This window comes from Heterodontus francisci, chromosome 10 (genome assembly GCF_036365525.1).
Source record: "Heterodontus francisci isolate sHetFra1 chromosome 10, sHetFra1.hap1, whole genome shotgun sequence".
In the NCBI taxonomy this organism is placed as follows: Eukaryota; Metazoa; Chordata; class Chondrichthyes; order Heterodontiformes; family Heterodontidae; genus Heterodontus; species Heterodontus francisci.
Window position 1 is genome coordinate 26,745,591 of NC_090380.1, and position 25,929 is coordinate 26,771,519.

Sequence of the window (25,929 nt, forward strand, 5' to 3'; positions counted from 1 at the left end):
CTTCCTTGTTTTTCTACTCCATGCCTCTATTTATAAAGCTCAGGATTCTGTATGCTTTTACTTTTAAAAACAGCCTTATGAACTTGTCCTGCCACCTTCAAAGATTTGCGTGTGCGAACTCCCAGGTCTCTGTTCCTGCACCCCTTGAAAATTGTACCATTTAGTTTATATCACCTCTCCTCAACCTCCCTTCCAAAATGCATCATTTCACACTTCTCTTCATTAAATTGAATCTGCCACGTGTCTGTCCATTTCATCAACCTATGTCCTCCTCAAGTCCGCTCCTGTCCTCTTCACTGTTTACTACATTTCCAAGTTTTGTCATTTGCAAACTGTGAAATTGAGGTGATTTAGTTAACCTAGGCTAGGAGAAGGGAAAGGAGGTGGCAACGGAAAATGTCTTGAATATGATGCCATCCAGCAAACCTGCTGGAAGTACACACATCAGGACAGGACAGAATTCAGAAACTCATCACTGTATCTAAGCTCACAGAAAGAATGGTTGCATGGGCAAGATACCAGTACTTTTTCAATTGCACCCCAGTAGTCAGCACCTGCACAAAATCAGGGTGGGGAGAGAAAGTTGACAATATAACAGCACTGAATAAAAGAAGCCCATCAAGCTTACAGACCTCTTAACTTACCAAGTGAATGTCACATCAATAATTCCATATGCAGCATCATCTCTTAATAGATCAAACCAATATTTTTTTTTATAGAGTATTGTTAAAAAGAGTGCAGTTTCATGAATCCTGTTTTCCACACATGCAAGGTAAGCATGTGTCACATGCTGTTGTGGGCCACATACACAATGTAAACAATTTTATCAACACTCAGCAAATACAAAATCCCCTGTTCAGACTCTGCAGCCCTCTTCATTCAGGAAAAAGTACATTAGTTAAGCAGTACAGTTAGAGCAATTAACTTTCATTTGCCAGACCCCAATGATTTAGGAAAGTATTCCCAAGTTTTGCATTAAAGCTTCTAGCAACCAACCTTTCTAGACACAAAGTGTATTATTGTACGTTCAGTCAGCAACCCATTTAAAAATAGATTACAAAGTTCTTTAACATCGTTTCAATTAAATCTGAAAGCTTTACTTAACTGCAGTTAAGTAATTCTACTCATTCACCTTTTATACTCAGTTCCCACATATTCCCCATCTTTCTAGAAGAAAATATTCTCTTTCAACAACCTACAACCATGATTTTAATCTTCCAGTGTAACTTCTATTCATTCTAGCTTTTTTTTTTCAAAATCCAAATAGCTTCAAGAACATACTTGGCCAATTGTTATATTACTCAGATTCCAGTGTTGATCATATTCTTTAAATGGGTGACAAATTATCTATTGAACAGCTAGGTCGGCCATAACTTGGTCCCAGGGTGTGAAATTTGCTTACCATTTACTTTTCCCCCATCCAGTCTTAAAATTACAAAGCTGAATAATTAAATTTACTTCTTAAAATGAATTTGTTTTCATGTTTCATTATGGCAGGATTTGTGAACAGTAGAACCAACAGCAAACAGCCTACCCCTTCTGAAGGAGGGACAGTTTCTTACTGCATTCTCAGGATGTGGGTGTTGCTGCCAGCATCTGTTGCACATCCCTAGTTGCCCTGATGAGGTAGTGCTGGACCTTCTCTTTGAACCACTGTGTAGCAGTCTAATGCAATTGAGTGGCTTGCTAGGCCCAAAGGGCAGTTAAGAGTTAACCATGGTGTCAGACTGGAGTCCATAAGCCAGACCAGTTAAGGACGGCAGCTTTCCCTCCTTAAAAAGGACATTAGTGAACAAGTCGCCTTTTATCGACAACTTCACAGTCACTTCTACTGATGAGTTTTTCTTTGAATTCAAATTCTCAAATTGGCAAGGTGGGGTTGGAACTGACTTTCTATGGATTATTAGTTCAGGATGTCTTCATACTTGATCTATACCAGCCAGAAGGCACCCTTTATGTACTGTATAAATGAGCCCTTCCAACTCAATTTCTCATTCTAAAAGGTTGGAGGAACTGCTCTTCAGAAAGGAGCCTCAAGTAAAAATTCCATCGGTCTCAGGTGTAGACACTAGGTGAGGTCAGACCCAAGCTGATTAAATAGCCATTAATATTCACTATTCAGACAAAAAGATAAAGAACGAGCATTTTAGCGAAGAGCTACTGCCACCCAGAGAATTTTACTCAAGAATTCTGAACTTGCTGGAGGAGGGATGGTGAAAAAGAAAAGGAGAGAGTTGAGAGCAGAGCACGCAAGCAGATGTTTGAACTATGTGCATGCTGCTTGCACTAGCAAAATCATTCCAAAATTTCCTGATTGCAAAGTGGTTTATTTTGAAAATTTTCAGAGAATTATTATTCATTGTACGAATCCATTGTCCAGAGTTTTAGGCATCTAGATCAAAAGCAGCTCCAAAACTCCACCCATAGATTTACTGCCTGGCTTTGAATTCGAATTATATACAGTGCAGCAACGGCGAGTCTGTCATGATAGAACAGTGAAGAATACCAAAAAAATCTTGTGGATTTTGTTGTAAAGTAATATTTTCTTAAAAGAACGAAACGAGTTGTAACATGGTCTGCAACTTCCAAGTGGTGTACAGTATATGTATTCAATTTACTAATGCAAGTAATAAGGATATATAGAATTTAATAAATTTACAACAAAGCAATTTAGTACAGAAAAATATTCAATACTGCAGGAGAGTTCCCTAGCCCCGTGAGTTTGTAATTAAACATTCCCACATTGTAAGAGTCAGAAAAGATCCACATTATGCATAAATGCAAATTCTTGGATTTATCAAGTGATACCGTAACTTTGTGCCTTCTTATTTTTTCAACTAACGGGATGCCGAATTGCATTCTTTCCAGTTTCTGTTAAATTTCAGACATATTTGGTTGCAAATGTTTGAGATTATATATACACAGGTCCCCAATAAAAATACCTGCAGTTTACACGTAGATAACGTTGAAGCCAAGGATTTATTTTTTTGAAAACTAATTTTTAAACTGCTTTTTGTTAGTGGATTATATCCCAAATTGAATTCATCAGGACTGCAGCAAGCCATTCTGCAATCCATTACTTTCCAGGCTGTTGTATTCTGATATTTACAAACTAACTTTTTCACTTTAATTTATAAGGTCGAACCGATTGGAAACATACTCTGACAATTAAATCAATTTGATATACCTGACCCCTTGCCATGTTAAATTTTTCTTTTCCACCACCACCCCACCTTCAATACTGTCTTGCATCTGTGGAGAGAAGGGTTATCAACCTGAAACAAATATTCTGTTCGTCTCTCCATAAGTGCTGCCACACCTGAGTATTTCCAGCATTTTCTGTTTTTATTTCAGATTTCCAGCATCCGCAGTATTTTGCTAATTTTAGAACTCTTGTCTCAGCACAAGAATTGAGGGCTACATTGTAAGGATGAAAAATTTCACATTTTAATTAATTTTCTTTGTGGAAACTTTTGCACACCGACAGACTGCAAAACACCTTTTCTTATTATGCAGAATTATAGAAGTCACTAACAAAAAGCCATTAAATTTCTCTTCCGCCAATTTAGTTAATTTATTCACATCAGCAGTTCTAGAAAGGAACTATTCAGCTAACTGCACTCATCCTTCTTTTGGTTCATTTACGCTCTTGACACTACATTAATTTTAAAAGCAGTTAAATGGCCTAGAAACACAGTCCCGCCAGGCTTAAAACATCCCATAGCATCAGCATTAAAAAGGCCAGTAGCAAAAGCAGTTGATTGAAGGAAAGCTAACAGCTGGCCAGGTGACTCAATGCAAAAGAGATAGAAATACATCAGCCCAGAAGTCTGGGAAATTTAGGAGCTGCTCCTTAGCCTCAAAATGACAGCAGATTATAGATATTAATATTCTTTAATTACTCCTTCTCCCTCATCTCCCCCAATATAGAGAAAAACTTTATTTCACCATTTTAAGTTTCCCCGATACCAAACACAATTGCTTGAGCAAAATGGCAGATTGAGAGGTCTACACCAAGCTCTCTTTCAAATGCTGTTCCTGATCCAGCTGCTGGGTGCTACACAAGTTCAATCAACTTTTCCTTCACCCTCTGAGCAAGCCTTTCATCCAGACTGCCCTGTTGAGATTAGGAACTCAGCACATGAGGACTAAATTTACATCCTATCACTCTTGGTCTGTTAATACACCAGTCTCAAAACACAAATTACAAGGAACAAAGTCACTGCTTTACAGCCTTCTTGGGGAAAGGAGAGAACCTCATAGGTCAATCTCCGAAACATCACTGGGGAATAAAAAAATTCCCCAAATTTCCCCATGTAATAAAAAAAAATTGACAATTAAGTCTTCAAGCATTTATCTGTACACATAGTATCAATACAACATGCAAATAATAAATAAGTGGCATAGTTTCAAATGTCTTGGTAAATGAGGGCAGTATTTAGTTACCAGATCAACTGCAAGCTGATGTGTGATGTTTGTACCAATTTACCATATGCATCAACCGTAGACATTCTTTTGGCAATACAACCATGTTCACACATACAATTCTGGGCGAATGGCAAGTACAACACTTTCTAGTAGCCTTTACAAATAACAACTGTTATACTGTCTCATTGTGTCTCAAATTTTCCCAAGCATACCTTATACAAATGAGTTACATGGTTTTTTAAAAAATTCTTTTATGGGATGTGGGCTTCACTGACAAGGTCAGCATTTGTTGCCTATCCCTAATTGGTCTTGACAACTGAATGGCTTGCAATGCCATTTCAAAGGACAGTTAAGAGTCAACCACATTGCTGTGGGTCGGGAGTCACATGTAGGCCAGACCAGGTGAGGATGGTTGCTTTCCTTCCCTAAAAGGAAATTAGTGAACCAGATGGATTTTTATGACAATCGATGATAGTATTGGTGCCATGAAACTGAGACTAGCTTTCAATTCCAGATTTTATTAATTGGAAATTCCACCAGCTGCTGTGGTAGGATTTGAACCAGTGTCCCCGGGACATTACCTGGGCCTCTGGATTACTAGTTCAGTGACATTACCAGTAAATCACCGTCTCCCTCATCTGTTACGAGTAAACAAGCCAGCCATCTTGTACACAAACATTGAGATAAATGACCAGTTATTCTGGCTATGTTGGTTAAAAGGTTGATTACTGGTCAGGACACAAGGAGATTTCCCTGTTCTTTCTTGAATGGATGCTTTAACAACCACCAGAGCAGAGGGAGCCTGATTTAACAGCTCAGTTAAGGGAAGGCGCCACCTGGCAATGTAGAACTTGCTATTGGTGTTAGTCTAGAAAGCGCTGCAGTGCAGCGTGAACCCACTATCTTTTGACTAAAAAAGGTAAAAATGCCATTGAGCCAAGCTGACACAGACAAAACAATGATGAACTGAAGATACCCACGGCAGTGTTTTCATCAAGTAGTTTTATTTAATTTCACTCTAATTGAAAAAGTTTACAAACTTGCACGCAGGTAAAAGAATTCAATAATATCCCCATATCCTCTAAAATCTACTAAAAATGTGCACAAAACCAGACCAAGCATCGAAATAAATGCGTACTTCAGTGAAAGCACTTTGATATTAAATATGCTGACACAGCTTGAAGAGACTGCAAAGATTAATACCAGAAAATGTACTTATGTCTTGCTCCGAGCGCTTGTATTTTGTATGGTAGCACTTCTGTATTAAAGGATTGGCTGTTTCCCTTCTGGAATGTACAGAGCAACATTCTTAAACACACAGTAACTAGTTGTTACATTCAATAACATGCTCTGTTCCATGACACTTTATGAAGAAACCTAATTGAAAACAGGACTGTTTTGTGAATTGGCAATCCCTAAACACATTACGCCTTATGAAGATGAAACTTTTTTTTAAATGAACGGACCACAGAATACATAGCTGGCACCAAACTAACAAATCATGGTAAAGCAACTCCAATCCTTCTGTCACGCATTAATGTTTAAAGTCCAGCTCAAATCCAGGACCTTGACTGCACTATGCAAATATTAGCACACAAATGACATGTGCACATCCAATTATTTTGTTTATTATTTTAATTGGAGATGTGAGCCCATTAAAATAAATGAATTAATGCCTTGTTAAAATAGCTGTTTCTAGTATTCATACAACTGAATTTCAAACCTTTCGCATCTCTTTCTTGAGCCTTGAACACCATCCAAGTATTTGCATTTCAAAAACCACGAGTCTGGCTCAGTGGTAGCACTCTCACTTGCCAGTCAGAAGGTAATGGTTTCAAGCCCTACTTCAGAAGCTGAGTATATAATCTGTGCAGCACTGAGGGACTGCTGTGTTGTCAGAGATTTAACCTCTCAAATATGCCTTTGAACCAAGGTTGTCCATTCAGCTGGACATGAAGGATCCTGCAGCACTACTCCAATAGAGGAGTTCTCCTGGTGTAACAACTAAGCACTAAACCTAAGGGAACACTACCAAACAGAATAACTGGCCATTTATCACCTTGCTGTGCATAGATTGGCTGCCTCATTTGCTTACACATCAAAAGCAACTCATCAGCTGAAAACCACTACACAAATGCAAGTTCTTTCCTTCCATAAAAGCCAAACAAAATATTTTAAAAGCTGACATAAAAGCATAATTAATTATTCAATTGCAGAACATTGGCAATTTGATTATAACATGACAAAGATACTGGAAAATTTATTTCGTCAGCTTTCAATTACACTCAACTGCTTTTTCACTCATGCGTTGAACAAGATTACTCCCACATGACAACACCTTTTCAAGCACCATTACATACCTTTTCAGCCTTTTTGTCTGAAATATCCTGCTTTTCCAGCATTGCCATGTTCTCTTTGAGATTTTTGACGATGTCTGCTGGACTTTTGTGAGATTTGAACAGCGGCATTTTTGTTGGATTTATTTCACCAATTTACCTGCAAAAAAGTTTCATAATGTCATGTGGTTTTTAAACAAACATTTTATCATAATTAGTTACCATAAACTTCAGATTGCTATTACGGTCACGCACTTTTAGCATAAGCTTCAAAATTATTTGGCATGGCTGGTATATTAGTCATTTGCCCCTCTTCTGCACTTGGCTAAGTTGCATGCCATATTCACTGCCAGAATAGTGTCTCCAAACAAACCCATGAGTTGGGTAACCAAAAACACATCATTCTTTGGTCCTGGCCAACCACTTCATCCATCCAATCATCATGGAGATTATGCAAGTACGCGGAAAGTACCAGAAATATGCCAATACAAGGGTTAAGTCCACTGAAGAGAGGTCTGCTTGACGCCTGCATACCCTCAATATTCCAGCGCACTGTTGTGGTTTCTGTCCATAATGGGGCTGCTAAGCCCCATAACTACCCAGGAATCAACTGTTAGTAACTTGTCCTCAGGCTGTTGCAACATGTATTATTAATGGTCTGAAAGCAAGAGTAGCAGTCAGAAAAGAACAGCTGCGATTTTGTTCTAGTGAGGAAGGTATACGGCAGGTTGCAGCTTTATTCCAGATTGCAAAATGTCTCGAGGCTCAGATGAACCCACTTGAAATATTCTTAAATCACTCTTATTTTATTTAGAGATACAGCACTGAAACAGGCCCTTCGGCCCACCGAGTCTGTGCCGACCAAGACCCATCCATTTACACTAACCCTACAGCAATCCCATACTCCCTACCTACACTAGGGGCAATTTACAATTGCCAATTTACCTATCACCTGCAAGTCTTCGGCGGTGGGAGGAAACCGGAGCACCCGGTTTCTAATAGATGCCCATATCAATTCAAAGAAGGAAAAAAAAATTCAGTTCATCTTCAGAGACAGTAAATTCCAAATGCAAGTTAAGTTTGAGACAAAATGCATACAACAAGTGGTCCTTCCAGATTTAGAATTCTGGGCATGCAGCAGGCAGGCAGGCAAGAGTGAATGTGTTTTGGCCTATACAGATGTGTTACCAATTACCAATGGGAATTAACCTCATGCCAAAACACCTTAGAGGAGGATTTGGATTAAGCAATTGGCCTTATGAGTCAGCACAGCACTTCTCTTGGGACATCTATTCAGACTGGAAGGTAGTTGTTCCCCAAAGGTCAGTTTGGGGTCCAATACTGTTTGCAATTTTCATACAATGACCTCGACTCAAGTGTAGCGAGCAGCATTATGAAGTGTGCAGATGATTATTACTTTGCAAAGTAATAGACAGTGATGAGGATAGTTCCAGACTTCAGGATAAGATGGTGAAATGAGAAGAAGGAGCACAATGTGGAGAAGTGTGAAGTGATACATTTTGGGAGGTCTAATATGGAAGGACAGTATACCATAAATGGCACAATTTTGAAACATGTAGATGAGTAGAGACACCTTGGTCTCCATAAACGCAAATCCTTAAAGATAGCAAGTTGATAAGAACATAAGAAATAGGAGCAAAAGCAGACCAAACAGTCCTCGAACCTGCTCCGCCATACAACATAATCATGGCTAATCCAACTTTCCCGCCCACTCCCCATATCCCAGTTCCCTGAGACACCAAAAATCACTCTTTCACAGCCTTGAATATATTGAACAATGGAGCATCCATTGCCCTCTGGGGTAAACAATTCCAAAGATTCACAACCCATTGCATGAAGATATTTCTCATCTCAATCCTAAATGATTGACCCCTTATCCTGAAACTGTGTCCCCTGTTTTAGATTTCCCAGCCAAGAGAGACAACTTCCTAGTGTTTACCCTATCAAGCCCCTTCAGAATCTTCTATGTTTCAATGAGATCAGCTTTCATTGTTCTAAACTCCAGAAAGTATAGGCCCAATTTACTCAGGCTATCATAGGGCAACCCTCTCATCCCAGGAACCAATCTAGCAAGGCTTTGCTGTACCACCTCCAATGCAAGTATATCCTTCCTTAGATATGGAGACCAAAACTGCACACAGTACTCCAGGTGTGGTCTCACCAAAGCCCAATAAAATTGTAGCAAAACTTTCTTATTCTTGTACTCCAATCCCCTTGCAATAAAGGCCAACATGCCATTTGTTTTCCTAATTGCTGCATACTAACTTTGTGTAGCTTGTATGAGTACACCCAAGTCTCTCTGAACAGCAATCAAAAGTTTAACACCGTTCAAAAATATTCTGCTTTTCTATTCTTACTACCAAAGTGAATAAACATAATTCCCCACATTATACTCCATCCGTCACCTTGTTGCCCACTCACTTAGCCTGTCCATATCTCTTTGCAGCCCGTGTCCACCTAAAAGCTTACATTCCCACCTCACTTTGTATCATCAGCAAATGTTAATATTGATTGCAAATAGCGGAGGCCCCTGCACTGGCCCTTGCGACACTCCACCAGTTACAGCCTGCCAACTTAGAGACCCCACATATCCCAACCCTCGGCTTTCTGTCTGTTAACCAATCCTCCATCCATGCTAATACATTACCCCCTATCCATGAGCCCTTGTCTTGTATATTAATCTTTTGTGTGGCACCTTTTTGAATGCCTTTTGGAAATCCAAGCACATTACTTCTACTGTCTTCCCTTTATCTAGGCTACTAGTTACATCCTCAAAAAACTCTAATAAATTTGTCAGGTGGTGAAAAAAACATAGGTTACTTGGCTTTATAAATAGAGAAATAGAATAAAACCAAAGAAATCATGCTAGAATGTTTTAAAATCACAGGTCAGGCCTCAGCTGGAGTATTGTGGAGAATTCTAGGCCCCACACTTCAGGAAAAATGTAAAGGCTTTATAAAGGGTACAGAGGTGGGTTTACCAAAGATGAGGCACATCAGCGACCGAGAGAGGTTGGAAAAGTTAGGACTGTTCACCTTGGAACAGAGAAGGTTAAGAGGTGACCTCACAAATTTAAGATGAGAGGTTTTGCTAGAATAGGTCAAGAACAACTATTCCCTCTGGCGAGTGAGTCAATAACTAGAGGTCATAGGTTTAAAATCATTGGTAAAAGATCTGGACAAGAGAGGAGGAGAATGTTTTGTTCCACTCAGCTGTCAGGATCAGGAATGCTCTACCTGAATAGGTGTTGGAAATTGGTTCCATAAATAATTTTAAAAAGGGAGTTGGACAGGTACTTGAGGACAAGGAACGCAAGAGTTACAGACAAAAAGCAGGGATGTGGGACTAAGTACGCCTTCTCTATCAAAACGCAGCAAAGGCACAACAGGTCAAATGGTCTCCTTCAGTGCTCTAAGTTTCTACAATCTTAGAACTCTATCTATAACATCAAGCTGACTGTCAGGATACAAGCTGCTTTCTGCTGCGTCAGCCACGGCTCAGTTGGCTCAAGGCCCACTCCAGGACTTCAGCACAAAAATTAAGGCTGACTCTCCAGTGCAGTATCAAGAGAGTGTTGCACTGTTGGAGGTGTTATCTTTCAGATAAAATGTTAAACAGAGGTCCCTTCTGCCCTCTCAGGTGGACTGAAAAGATTCCATAACACTATTTCGAAGAGCATGGGTTTTATCCCTGGTGTCCTAGCCAATATTTATCCTCAATCGACATCATGTTGCTGTTTGAGGTAGCTTGGCTGTCATGTTTTCTACATTACAACAGCAACAACACTTCAAAAGTACTTCACTGGCTGTAAAGCACTTTGGGACGTCCTGTGGTTGTGAAAGGTGCTATATAAACACAAGTCTTCGTTTTCCTTTTTCTGACATGCGATAAACAGATGTCTTCCACACAGCTGATGAGGAAACTCAGATTTGAGACACTGGAAGGTGTTATTTTGAGGCCAGGTGGACACGTCCAGAGTTCGATGTCTACCACAAATGCATTAGAGAGGCGTAAGCAACTAGCGCTGAAATTCTGTAAGAAACCCCAACTGGTGAAACTATTATTCAATGGGAAATCCATGCTGTACTCTGGAGGATCAAGGCAATAGCTCACATTTTATAGCAAGCTGTATTGCTCACCATGACTCTCAAAAAGCTCCTAGAACTGCTATTCACTTAGTAAAACAATGATTTTCGACTATTATTGTCCATCTGCAAGGAAAAGGTTAAAATCAGATAGTCCTGAAGTTTACTAATTTTACACTGCTATTAAATTCTCTTTATACTTTTGTAATATTAACCTTTAGCTTTTGCCTGTTAAATGAGGACGTACAAGTCAACTGTTCAGTAGGCACTGTATCTAAATTGAATTAAGGCTGACCTTAAAGCAGTAGCCAGTTTAGTACCTAATTAAAGGACATTCAAAAGCATGCATTACAGAGAACTTTAATTAACTGAAATTCTGCAGATGGAAACATCATTCCTTTTCAAAGTGGGAGATTAGTATGAAAGTACAGATTTATAATGAAAAGTCCCAATTGGTGGAATAGAATAAGAGTGAAACCTTGATAAGTTAACAAGTAGACTGGTACAATTCCCCAATGTAAAAAAAGTACATTTAAGTAAAGTTATTGATAAAGGGAAAAGTTCATTAAAACTCACATTTTATGGACTTGTATAAGGCAATGCAGAAATGTGCGTATTTTCACGTAGAACAAAATGGTATAAAAAGTGGAAGCCAGAGAGTGCATGAGCCGGCCAGTGAGGAGAGTAAAAAGTAAACAGGTTTTTTTTTAATAATTATATAAATGATCATTCAGATTTACAGCCATTACATCATAACTATGCATCAACTCATTTATAGCAGAAAATAAAAGCTGATGGTGTAGGGGTAACATATTGGCATGGATCCGAAGATTGGCTAGTTAACAGGAAACAGAGGAGATGTATAATTGGGTGATTTTCTGGTTAGCAAGATGTAATGAGTGCTGTGCCATAGGGATCAGTGCTGGGGCCTCAACCCTTCACAATTTATATAAATGACTTGGATGAAGGGACCAAAGGTATGGCTGCTAAATAGGTAGGAAAATAAGTTGTGAAGAGGACATAAGGTGGCTACAAAGGAGTATAGATATGTTAAGTGAGTGGACAAAGAGCTGGCAAATGGAATATAATGTGGGAATATGTGAAATTGTCCATTTTGGCAGGAAGAATAAAAAAAGCATAGTATCTAAGTGGTGAGAGTTTGCAGAATCACAGACTTGTTATAGCACAGGAGGAGGATATCATTCAGCCCATCATGTCAAAGCTCGGAGATGCAGAGGGACCTGGGTGTCCTAGTGCATGAATCACAAAAGGTTCGTATGCAGGCAAAGCAAGTAATTAGGAAAACCAATAGAATGTTACAGTTTATTGCGAGGGGGATTGAATGCAAAGGTAGGGAGGTTATGCTTCAGCTATACAGGGCATTGGTGAGACCACATCTGGAGTAGTGTACAGTATTGATCTCCTTATTTAAGGAAGGATGCAAATGCGTTGGAAGCAGTTCAGAGAAGGTTTACTAGACTAACACCTGGAATGGGCGGGCTGTCTTATGAGGAAAGACAGGCTTGGTTTGTATCCGCTGAAGTTTAGAAGAGTAAGAGGCAATTTGATTAAAACATATAAGATCCTGAGGGGTCTTGACAGGGTGGATGTGGAAAGGATGTTTCTCCTTGTGGGAGAATCTAGAACTAGGGGTCACTGTTTAAAAATAAGGGGTTGCCCATTTAAGACAGATGCCAGGAATTTTTTTCTCTCTGAAGGTCATTAGTCTTTGGAAATCTCTTCCTCAAAAGGCAGCGGAAGCAGAGTCTTTGAATATTTTTAAGGTAGATAGATTCTTGATAAGCAAGGGGGGTGAAAGGTTATCGGGGATAGGCAGGAATGTGGAGTTGAGATTACAATCTGATTAGCCATGATCTTGTTAAACGGCAGAGAAGGCTTGAGGGGCCGAGTGGCCTACTCCTGCTCCAAACGCATATGTTCGTATGAAACACACCAGCTACAGCCTGTCCGCCAGGTTATCCACCTTGAGCTAAATAAAAAAAAAGTAAACTGCAACATTAGTGGAACAGATTAATTAATATGAAAAGTACTGATGAGAGCAATTGTTGCAGCGAAGAACACTGCAAGGGAATCTTTCACTCAGATTGCAGTCCAGAAATAACTGCCAGATATTCATTCTCCATACAAAAATGTATTTTTAATGACATTTCTCCTGAAAATGCATATAAACTCACAGCTGAATCATTTGTAAAATCAAAAGAAGCTTGTTTTTCTGTAGATGAGAAGTTTTGTTTGTACAGTTACACACCTGGACTTTCAATGCCTCAAACAGTTTGCAATCCATTGCTTGAAACTTTGCACTGCAAGCCAGAGTTCAGTTATTTCTCCATAAATGAGTGAAAGTTAACTTCACCTGGCTTTATATTTTTCTTTTCATGTGGATTGTAATGTACATGAGTCAGTGCTTATCCTGGACTGACAAGCCTACCACTGAGTTTTGGAAAATAAATTTACCCAGAGGCTGGCTGCCTATAAAACAAATTAAAAATCTTGCCATCTCAATTGCCAATTCTTTCTGTTGATGTCCATCCATATTCTCCTACACCCTCCCAGCCCCATTTCTTTTTGTTTCTACCCCTGGAAAAAACTTAAGTCAAATACCACTGCACTAATTCCCAACTATTTTGCCTTTGACCCACAATTCAGCATGACATTTCTGCAGCTACTGATCTGCTAAATCACATCTCCACCACCTCTGATGCCCATCCCCAGTAAAAACTGTCCCTCCGTCCCTCTCACCCAAGTCGCTTGCCTTGGTATACCTCTCATCTCCACCCCCTTAAGCCCAAGTGACAGATTTGAATATCTGGTGAACAACTGTTTCAACCATCTATCGGAAGAACTGGACCACAAAACATTATCAAGCCCTACTCTCCACTGCTAAAAGTACTCATTATTCAAAGATCATCCAGGAAAGCAAAGATAACCCCTGGGTTCTGAAGCCATCTTATTAAACCACCCTCCCTGGTTTCCTCCATCCTCCAACAAGTGCAATGAGCTCATGGATGTTTTCTGGTCATTTTAATTCCTCTGCCACTTCCCTCCCTTCCCCTAGCCCATCTGGCCAGACTTCCCCCAATAGTGTCTGCTGTCCAAGTCCTGAACTCATGTCTTCCTCTAGATTCTATCCCATCGCCAACTTTGCTCTCCCCAAGCTCATTCTGTCCTCAACACTCACCTCCTGCTCCCTCAATCATATTCTGACCAAACCTTTGACCTTCCCTTCCTGACTCCCATGTTAGCTGATATTATAAATGGCTTTTTTTTTTTAACCTCAGGTACTGTCCTTCAAACTCCTTCAAATCTGCAATCACCAGCCCACTCCTCAAAAAAAACCATCCTTGACCCCTCTGTCCTTGCAAACAACTGCCCATCTCCAAAATCATTTTCCTCCCCAAAGGCCTTGAACGTGCGGTCACCTTCCAAATCCATGCCCATCACTTTGCCAATTCCATATTTGATTCCCACTCATCAGGTTTCCAGCCTGACCACAGTACTGAAACTACACTTATCAAAGCCACAAATGGCATTCTTTGTGACTACATCTAATTATCCCTTCACATCCTTCTCGAACTATCGGCAGCCTTCAACATAGTTGACTATGCCATCCTCCTCCAACAATACTCTCTGTCATCCAGCTGCGTGGAACTGACCTTTCTTGGCTCCATTCTTATCTAGTAAATCATAGCCAGAGAATCACCTGCAATGGCTTCTCTTCTGAATCCTGTTACCACTGGTGTGCCCTAAGGGTACACCCTTGGCTCCTTCCTATTTCTCGTCTACCTTTTGCCCCTTGGCGACATCATCCAAAATCACATACGTCGAAAACCCAGCTCTACTTCATCACCACTTCTCTTGACCCCTCCACTGTCTTTAAATTAATAGACTGTTGTCCGACATCCAATGCTTGATGAGCAGAAATGTCCTTCAACTAAATAGAGGGAAAACTGAAGCCACTGTCTTTAGTTCCTGCCACAGACTCTGCTCCCTACTTAGCAACTCCATCCCTCTCCCTGGCAACTGCCCAAGGCTGAACCAGACTGTTCGCAACTTTGGTGTCATATATGATACAGATGAGCTTCCTACCACCTACCCGTGCCATCACTAGGGGCACCTATTCCCACTTACGCAACATTACCCGATTCCACCCCTCCCTCAGCTCATCTGCTGCTGAAACTCTCATCCATACCTTCTGTTATCCCAAGACTTGGCAATCCAACACTCTCCTAACCAGCCTCCCATATTCTACCCTCCTTACATTGATGTAATCCAAAACTCTGCTCCATGTCCTTAATCGCAACAAGTCTTGTTCACCTGTCACCCCTATCCTCGCTGACTGCACTGGCTTCCAGTTAAGCAAAGCCTTGATTTTAAAATTCTCATCCTCGTTTTCAAATCCCTCCATGGTCTCAATCTTTGTAATCTCCTCCAGCCCTACGACCTTCATTCTGGCTTCTTGAGGAACCCTGATTTTAATTGTCCCACCTTTAGCTGCCAAGGCCCGAAACTCTGGAAATTCCCCCCCCCCCCCCCCTCCCCTCCACTTTTCTTTCCTCCCATAAGATGCTCTATAAAACCTACCTCTTCATCTGCCCTAATATCTCCTTATGTGGTTTGGTGTCAAATTTTGTTTGACAACATTTGGGATGTTTTATGTTAAAGGTGTTAAATAAACGCAATTTGTTGCTGTTGTAAAATAAAGTAGCTTTCAACTAAGGGAAGCTAGAGAAGAAAGGAGGGGTGGAAAAATGCAGGAAAAGTTGAGGAAGTTTATTCAAAGTAAATTTTTATCTGCAATTAGGGCGGCACAGTGGCGCAGTGGTTAGCACCGCAGCCTCACAGCTCCAGCGACCCGGGTTCAATTCTGGGTACTGCTTGTGCGGAGTTTGTGGTTTCCTCCCACAGCCAAAGACTTGCAGGTTGATAGGTAAATTGGCCATTATAAATTGCCCCTAGTATAGGTAGGTGGTAGGGGAATTGTGGGGATGTGGTAGGAATATGGGATTAATGTAGGATTAGTATAAATGGGTGGTTGATGGTCGGCACAGACTCGGTGGCCCGAAGGGCCTGTTTCAGTGCTGTATCTCTAAATAAAATAAAATCTCATCAGGCTTTACAATGCATGAAAGGCAATAATCAATTTAAATAAAAATAATTTAATAGGTTTGTGCCTGTAATTTCCCTCACGGCAAGTCTTGACCTTGGCCTTTGCTAGAACAGTGAAATGCAGAACAGAAGTAGTGCAATTCCTTTGTAAAACACAAAGATTTTCAAGTCAAGGGATGAGTCAACCCATTCTTGCTCATCACTTAATAACTAGCTACAGAATGCTATAGAGACCAACTACCTTCCCCCTCACCTGGAGTGCAGTGCATAACAGACAGAGAGAAGATTGTGAAGTGGAGAAAATCTAGAAGCACATACTAAAATACAAAATGCTCTAATTTCTGGAATCTAATGACTGTATAATTGATTTACCTATGGTTTATTATCTGCAGTTATCCTCGTGTCAAATAGTATACTAACACAGCTCTCAAGAATGTGCAACGGTACTGCTGTTCCAAGGCAGAGGTTAAAACATACTGTTGGGAAACAACAGAGGATGCTATGCTCTGTATCGCTGTACTTCAACAGAGTAGAATAATTTGATATTAACAATAGGCACCAAAGTTGGAAACGTGTTCCAACCCACAGCTTAACATATGCATGAGAAATTGACTAATATGCCAAGCACACTTTATAAACTCCATGTATCTGAAAATAGGGGATTTTTACAAAATATAAAAGTAATTCATAAACTGTGTAGTTCATTTTTAACAGTGAATTGCCCAATATCCAATGTGGGAAATCTTAAAATAATTTCATCAACCAGCGACTCAACCCTTAAATAAACCACAGTGAATCTCCCCCAAATATAATAGTAGAAAAGTCTGAAAACCATGAAAGCAGTAGAAATTGCAACAAGGAGTCAATTAAATAAAAAGAAATTATACAGTTCAAGTACCAGACATACTGCAGTATCTCATCATTGCTGAGCTAAGATGGTCTGGGCTGACAGGATAGTCTAGTCTCGGCTGGGAGGAAGAGGCGAGTGAGAAATCATAACAATCTGGCAGCTTCCATGGTCCCTTTTCTCTGGTGCCAGCACACAAATTACCCGTTATCAAATTTAATTTCACAATTTGAACAGTCTCTGGACCAAAACCATCACGGTTCCCCATTATGTATATGTAACTCTATTATCAATCTTCAAAACATGCAGTAGGTATGAGGATCTCCGTTACTATACATAATGAAACCAGGTCTGTTAAAATTAAGTACAACACAGTTTCTAATGATGTGTGATTTGGAATTATCAAAGATATTTCACCACTTGTTAGAACTCAGAGTTCACAACTACTTAATTCTTCATAGGACAGTTCAGCATTCTGCTTTCAATAAAAGACATTTATAGTGCTGCTACCTATATGGCACTGAAATGATCTGAATAGTAATAATGCCAAGCATCCCTTAGGACGATTAGTGACTAACTTGCAGTTCAACCTATAGGCATTTATTTGGTAACAGACAAATGCAACAGGTTCAACTATTGAATAGGATCATCACCGGTATAATGCTTCAAATTAAAAGACAACTTCAGAATATTAGCTGCTTTATTTTAAATTCAAGGTTGCAAAGATCAAAGATAGCTGTAGTCTCTGTACAAAAGTTAGTTCCTCACAGATGTGCCATTTGCTATTACACTGAACAGAATCTATGTGATAAAGCAGCAAACTGGATCATGACTCTGAACCTCAATAAGATTTTTTTTTTTTAAAAAGCTTCTTACGATAAACTCAGTAGTTCAAATAGTATGTAAATTAACACTAAGCCACTGCATGGTAATATCTTGATCTTCAATCATAACTTGCCACAGCTTGTTTCCTAACTCAGCCTAGAAGAAAAAGATGCTTCTTCATAAAGTGTTAAACAAATGGAACTCAAGTAAACCCTGTACCATTCTTGGGCTCATCTTTAGAGCGTGGTACTGGTAGAGTCATTTACTTGTCTTCAATGGCAAAGAACTGTCCTTGGCATTTGGGTGGGGTAGAGGGACATAAAGATCATAGTGGGACAGAAAAAAGAAATTCTACAAAGACTCCCAATGAATCATCAATAATTCACAGGAAGACTAGAAAGTAGGCTCTTCCCATCCCAAAAAGTAAAAACACCCCCTTTGCAGTTCTGCCCAAAAAGTAGTGCAAATTTAATCCACCAAGAACACGTTAGTCTCTTACCTCTTTGGTAGATTGTGGGTAAGGCACACAAAGAAACAAAATATGTCCTTTTAGCAAGAAATCTTCAGCAAACAAGATGTGTCAACAGCCTTTTAGTTCAACAGGACTTCTAGGTTTCTGTACTTCACCTAAAATAAAAATAATTCAGAGTTAAACAGTTGAGCTAAAAATGGAACCAATTTAAACATGGACTGTTTCTTTGTTTAAGTCCAAACTACATATGCATATAAACCAATCTCAACACTTCAATTAATATAGACATGGTGTTGGAGTTTGCAAGTTCTCCCTGTGACCGCGTGGGTTTTCGCCGGGTGCTCCGGTTTCCTCCCACAGCCAAAGACTTGCAGGTTGATAGGTAAATTGGCCATTGTAAATTGCCCCTAGTATAGGTAGGTGGTAGGGAAGGTGGGGATGTGGTAGGAATATGGGATTATTGTAGGATTAGTATAAATGGGTGGTTGATGGTCGGCACAGACTCGATGGGCCGAAGGGCCTGCTTCAGTGCTTTATCTCTAAATAAATAAATCACCCATATGATTCATTCTGAAACTTGATGTATTATAGCCTACATATATTCACAGTAAAGATGCAAATATTTAGCTTTGTTGAGATGAGCATTAAATGAGATCCATTCTGAATAGACTGCTATCGGATCACTTTACTACCCCGTAACAGGAAATTAGATAACTCAAATAAAAAAGCATATACTATACTGATGTAACAGATTCAGATGGCAGTTTGTTGAACACTGATTTACAAATCTAAACCAACCTATAAAATAAAAATTATAAAATGTTATTAGCTAACTCGAATTTCTCAACAAGCAGATTAAATCAAGTATGTTAAAAATAACCGAAAGGTTACGAACATCGAACCTAGAGAAGGGCAAAATGACTTAGCATTGAAGGAAACTAGTTTGATTATTTTTAGCCTTATACTACTGTAATATATATAGCTAGCCGAGTAAGGCAAGCAACAGTTAATTGTGACAATAGACACATTCATTTCACAAAATATCACATGGGCTAGCATATGTCAAAACACATACAGCACAGGTTACTCCACTTGCTGTTCTGCTTCAGTATTAGCAAGCAGGTGTCAGCCATGGCTCAGTTGGTAGCACGCTTGCCCGAGTTACAAGGTTCTGGGCTCAAGTCCCACCCCAGGATGAGCACAAAAATCAAGGCTAACATTCCAGTGCAGTACAGAGGGAGTGCTGCACTGTCAGAGGTGCTGTCTTTTGGATATTAAACCAAAGCCCTGCCTTCCCCCCTCAGTTGGATGTAAAAGATCCCATGCGTTATGAGGGTTTCCATTTTTTGTTAAAACTTGAGAATCTATATTTTAAAACTGAAGAGGCTGAATTTGTGGTTGTTTTTCAAAGAAGTTACCAGAAGGTTTGGACTGAATGTAAACAAGTTTTACTGGAAAGCACCTGTTTGCAAAGAACCCATCAGGGGGCTGTGTTTTGACCCGAAGAGCTATTTTCTTATTTGACAAGTCAGGATTTATGGTGGTCAATGACTTGTTTCTGGAAAAAGTTGATTTCATTTTCAACTGTTAAAAAAGCCAGTTTGGCCAAGAACAGGAAAGAAGTTCGCTTCCTGACCTGCCAGTGGAAGGCAGCTGATCTCTCTCTTTGAAGAATCCCTGCATCAAGTTGTACTGTTGCCTCCTGTATTTGAAGAAATCCTGCATGTTTGCAGAAACCTTGCATCTTTGAAGGGACTTTGCATCAAATTCGAGAGAATTTAAACTTTTATTGCTGCACACCTAATGTAACACTGCCTGGAAAGAACTGTTCTAGGAAGATTCTTAGTGGTAGCCACCTATTCGCCTTCGGGACACCTCGCCAAAACAAAGGCCATCCATAATAAAATAAAAGCAAAATACTACAGACATTGGAAACCTGAAATAAAAACAAAGTGCTGAAAATACTCTGCAAGTCAGGCAGCATCTGTGGAGAGAGAAGCAGAGTTAACAATTCAGGTCTGTGACCTTTCATCAGAACTGGCAAAGGTTAGAAAAGAATTAGGTTTAAAGCAAGAGGTGTGGGTTGGGCGGGGGGGGTTGGTGGGGAAGAGAACAAAAGGGAAGGTGCGTGAGAGGGCAGAGAGCAGGAGAGAATAACAAAGCTGTCCTGGGACAAAGGCAAAGAGTATGTTAATGCTTGTGGTGAAAGACAAAGCATTAGTCCAGAGAGAGAGTGTTAATAGCAGAATAATGAGCAGCTCTGTCTACATGAAAAGCAGGCACATGGTAAAAAAATATAAAAATATTAAAAAAGAGGCCAGTCCTGCTCTGAAATTATTGAACTCAACATTCAGTCCGCAAGGCTGTAGAGTGCCTAACCGAAAGATCAGGTGCTGTTCTTCAAGCTTGCGTTGATGTTCACTGGAACATTGGAGCAGGCCAAGGAGACATGTGGGCATGACAGCAGGTGGGGCGGGGGGGGGTTTGAAATGGCAAGCAACCGGAAGCTCAGGGTCATGTGCGCAGATTTACAAGAAAAATCGCTGCTTCACCTGAAAGGAGTGTTTGGGGCCTTGGATGGTGAGGAGAGAGGAGATATAAAGGCAGGTATTACACCTCCTGCGATTGCATGTGAAGGTGGCGTGGGAGGACGACAAGGTGTTGGGGGTGATGGAGGAGTGGACCAGGATGTTGCAGAGGGAATGAACCCTTCAGCATGTTGACAGGCGAGGGGAAAGGAAGATGCTTTTGGTGGTGGCAGAAATGGCGGAGGATGATCGTTTGGATGTAGGGGCTGGTGGGGTGGAAAGTGAGGACAAGGGAAACCCTGTTGCGGTCCTGGGAGGGAGGGGAAGGGGTGAGGTCAGAAGCGTGGGAAAAAGGTGAGACACAGTTGAGGGCCCTGTCAACCTGGGGGGGGGGGGGGGGTGGGGAGATCCTCGATTGAGGAAAAAGGAAGACATGTCAGAAGCGCTGTTGTGGAAGGTTACATCATCAGAGCAGATGCGCCAGAGATGGAGAAACTAGGAGAATGGGATGGAGTCCTTACAGGAAACAGGGCGTGAGGAAGTGTAGTTAAGGTAGCCGGGGGAGTCGGTGGGCTTATAATGAATATTAGTACACAGCCTATCCCCAGAAATGGAGACAGAAGTCAAGGAAAGGAAGTGTCGGAAATAGACCATGTACACGTGAGAGAAGCATGGAAATTGGAAGCAAAGTTGATGACATTTTCCAGTTTGGGGAGACAGCAGGAAGCTGCACCCAAGACTTCCATACCTGCTCTTCAGTCTATGTTTTTTTTTTATTCCTCCTATTTCTTTCTAACAGTTGTAAACAAAAATCTTTTTTTTTCCCCTGGTTAACCAGTTGCGTATGTAGGAGGCTAGGATAAAAATAAGGGGCTTTAATATTTCAATTCACATGTATGTTTACTTCATTATTGGTTAAAACTTGGTTTATAATAAATGGATCATTTTTGTTGTTTATTAAAGAAACCTGGTTGGTGTGCTTTATTTTGGGGGGAAAAATAACAGTATATGATTGACAGCTTTGGTAAGTGGGAAAGTTTAAATATATGTTGCCACCAGTGGAGAAGGAGGACTGAATTAACTGTGCACGCCTCCCGCCTCAGTTGTAACACATGGCACTATTTCAAAGAAGAGTGGGGGAGTTATCCCTGATGTCCTGGCCAATATTTATCCTTCAATCAAAATGACAAAAACAAATTATCAGGTCATTACCACGTAACTCTTTGTGGGAGCTGGCTGTGCACAAATTGGCTGCTGCGTTTCCTACATTACAACAGGACTTCATTGGCTGTAAAGTGCTTTGAGACATCCAGAGGTTGTGCAAGTCTTTCTTCTTTCCCCAATTATACTGCCACTTCTGCCTACAGCAATACAATGCAAAACTAACATTACAACCTGGTAGTTGGGCAACAGCTGCACTCTGGAATAAAGCACTGCAAGAACCACACCTCGAAAAACAATGTAATCTTACCACCAGATTGACATCACGGACAATAACTTCATTATGACATCAAACTGCATTTACAAAGTGCTTAAGGAGTCTGTTGGACCTCCTGAATACTTCATAAGCTTCCCGAGCATCAAGAGTACAGAGAATGGATCCAGCATGTAGATTTTGTAGGTTGGCCACTTCAATTACTCTCCATATTAGCCCTGGCCTCAATCAAAAGACTGTAGATTCAAATTCTACATTTGAGCAGTTATACTGTCGCTATAGTGCAGTACTATTAGAGGTGACAAGCTTCAGAGGAGACTTTATCCAAGGTCCAGTCTGCCCATCACATGGATAGTAAAGCACCCATGGCACAATTAGAAGGTGGGGGGGGGTGCCACTCAGTGTGCAAGGCAACAATTACACCACCAAAAACAGAAATTATTTGGTCATTTATCTCATTGCTGTACAAAAATTGGTTGCTGCACTTTTCTACATCACAAAATCAGTGATGACACTACAGAAGTACTTCATTGGCTATGAAGCACTTTGGGATGTCCTGAGGTCACAAAAGCAGCAATATTTCTTCATTTTAACAACTTGCAGTTGCAGATCAGCTTTATAGCAGTCAAACGCCCAAAGGCACTTCACAGAAGCATAACCAAAAATTAACACCAAGCTGAAGATATATTAGGATGGGGGACTAAAAACTTGGTCAGGAGTTAATTTTAATCAATATCTTAAAAGCAGAGGCAGGGGGAGTGACTCAAGGAGGGAATTCCAGATAATAGGGCAAAAGGCCAGGGCAGCTTAACAGATGGTCTCAATCTTAATGACATGGCTCAAGTCCATGAGCTGCTTGCCTTTGTTGGACACACGGATAGAAGGGGCAGAGGAGAGGAATTTAAAGAGATGCCTAGTAGTAAAGATTAGCTGGGGTTATCTTATCTCTCCAAGACAATCATGGTGCAGTGAGACCTTCAGGCAGAGGACCTCAACCTCTTGCTCCAAAACTGAGAACACCAATCGGCTTCATATACTGTCACAGGGCAAAGTTCCAACCAGCAGTCGTGTGTCGTGCATAATGGCCGGATCCATACAAATTCAAAAGCAGTGAAGAGGTGCACTAATATTCATAATTTATGTACGGCAGTCTACCGTGTTAGAGCAAAAGATGGGACCTCCAACAGTGCAGCACTCATTCAGTACTGCATTGAAGTGCCAGTCTAGATTATGTGCTCAAATCTCTGGTGTGAGGCTTGAACCAATGTAGTCATATTAGCAGTTACAATACAAGGCCAATTCTCAACTTGAAACTCTTGGCTGTGCTGCAATAGGGAGGCACCAGCTGGAACAGGGAAAGCCGTTCTTTGCCTGCTGTCACTCCTCCTGGCATAAATACTGGCAAAGGCCTAGGACATTCCCTTGCTGCTGCAAACAACACCTAGTCCAAATGTCTAGTTAAAAAAGTGTTGGAATATTTTGAATTTTAATAACATTTATCTTAATTGTAGTTTCTAACAGCACAAGCAAAACTCATTTTAATCAGTTGCCATTTTCATAGAATTAACAAAGCAGTCAGTTTGCAGGAGGACTTCCTAAAATGAAGAAAATTTCAAATGTCCCTCCACTTAGAATTTCTTACAAAAAAAAATACACATACTGTGCTGTGTTCATATCTTGTCCATCGAAGCATGTTTGGTTTCATTCAGTTCTCAACCAGAGAATACAAAATATATTTGGTACCTTTTTTAAAACAAGGTCTAAGTTCATTCTCTGGTAAGATCTCTCTCACTCGGTACTAAAAGACATGAAATCATTTTTTGGAGATATGAAATGCAGTAAACAGGTCAATCCCAAAATGTAATGTTCCTCTCCAGGTTGCTCATTTCAAATGCTTAGATGTCAGGGCCAATGACAACAGTCACTCCTGTCTCGTGGTCCATCACCTTCTGTTTGTACGTTGAGAGTGGCAGCTGCAGCAGCAGGTTTACATTGGCAATCCACAGAACTAAATAAACTAATAGTCAGGCATACTAACAATCCACAAGTCATGAAACTGGTTTAAAAAAATTAATCCTACATCATCTGCATTGTTTATCTTTCAGCAGGAAACCAAAAACATCAATATGAAACAGACCACTCATTAGACTATCAAAGCCTCTAAAATGAATCTGAAGGCATTATTATTAATCTCTATATTCAATGTTCCTAAAGTGATCAAGCTATACCGATTACCAGAATCACTTGACTGGATTACTTACTTCTAATTCACTTATAACTTTCCATTATCCATTGGTGACTATTAAAAATTGCACAATATTTTAAATTCCATGGAAATATAAACACTGAATGATACTACGAATCAGTTCAAAAGACGCAAAAAATTATATTTCACTAAATCGAGAAAGCGAATATTTGCATACTTTTGTTCTTTTATGGATACAAGACAGGCGCTGAAATGTATATCGCACCGCTGGAACACTGCAAAAGGTGGGATGATGGGTCAGATTTTGTGTCTTTACATAAAACTCCAATGAATATCCAAACGCTGACGTTCAGAAAACTCACGCCGGCCTCAGATAATCACGTCCGGCTTCACAGTTAAACCCTGAGCTTCTCTAGCAGCTGGAAGTCAAGCACTCAAAAATCAAAAGAAAAGTAACCCGATCATAAAGCAAATTTTCAGAAATAGAAGAGTCCAGGAAAGTAACTGAACTTGAAAGGAGTTAATAATTTCAAGAACATTCTTAAGAAGTGCCATACATTATAATTCAGGTCAATCAATTACACAGAAAACAGGCAAAGGTTGCAAGCGAAGGAGCAGCTGTCTCTGCAACGGTAGCACAATTACAGTGACTCCAACCCAAAAGCCATACAATAGCTTTGGGGACCTGGACACAGCACTGAACGAGCAACACTGCACAAACTCTTATCGTTTCCGCTGATTGACAGGTACATGGCGAGCATGCGCAATGACCATCCCCGCTGATGCCAGGCAGACGGCCGTCACTTTTCTGTGGAAATAAAACCCTCTTCACCCCGGACACCAACCTGCTCTCCGCTTTTTTTTCCCCCTTTGGCAGGAACAACGCAACAACCACACTGCCGACACGTTCCCTTCGCTGAGTTACACGGCGCACCGGCAAAAGGAGAACGGAATAGTCAGTCACACTGCTAACAGCTTCCTCATTTCCGGCTCTTTCTATTGTGAAGAGCTACAGATGCACTCGGACCGCCCCCTTCCGACGTCAACGGAGGGAAACTGAGCTGCACGTCACCCAATCCTGCGTACGTTGTACGTCACCGAATCACGTGCACACGTCGCGCGCGCGCGCGCGCGGTGCTTCTGGGCACGTGATCTGTGCGAGTCGGAGCGCGAGCGGGAAAAGTGGAAGTGCTGTTTAACCCTAAATGTGTCGGAACCATGAAAACCTGTTGCCGAAACCATAAATTAAAGCATCTAAGCAAATAGAGGCCGAACATTTTCAGTCGGGTTGGCAGTTCTAGTTGGCCCTATTCCTGGAAATCAGATGATGAGATTCTGAGAACGTGACACATGGTCACATGACACTTGCAAATGTTATTGTAAAGGTTGCTTTGGTTGCAATTGAGTGCCTTTGAACATTGTTTTGGGTATTGTCTCTTCCCACATCCAACTGAACTCACCCCCACCCCGCACCCCTAAACATCACTAAAGCACTTTCCAATACCAAACAAAGCTGCAGTGGTGATGCCGGCTACATACAGCGCCCAGCCCCATTCCGAGTACAGTAGCCAGCAAAGCATCTTGCAAAACTCAGAAAATTGCTTTTTTGTTTAGCTTTG

At 40.6% G+C, this 25,929-nt stretch overlaps 1 protein-coding gene across 1 annotated transcript in view; it reads right to left on the bottom strand.

Moving 5' to 3' along the window:
* The window catches only part of cab39l (calcium binding protein 39-like), a 94,901-nt gene extending 69,562 nt beyond the window's left edge, over positions 1–25,339 (bottom strand). The window contains exons 1-3 of the mRNA XM_068040301.1: positions 25,156–25,339; positions 18,169–18,296; positions 6,789–6,924 (exon numbers count right to left, since the gene is read on the bottom strand). Coding sequence (XP_067896402.1) covers positions 6,789–6,896 — 108 coding nt within the window. The 5' untranslated portion in view covers positions 6,897–6,924; positions 18,169–18,296; positions 25,156–25,339. The remainder of the gene's footprint in view (positions 1–6,788; positions 6,925–18,168; positions 18,297–25,155) is intronic.
* Between the last annotated feature and the right edge of the window lie 590 nt (positions 25,340–25,929).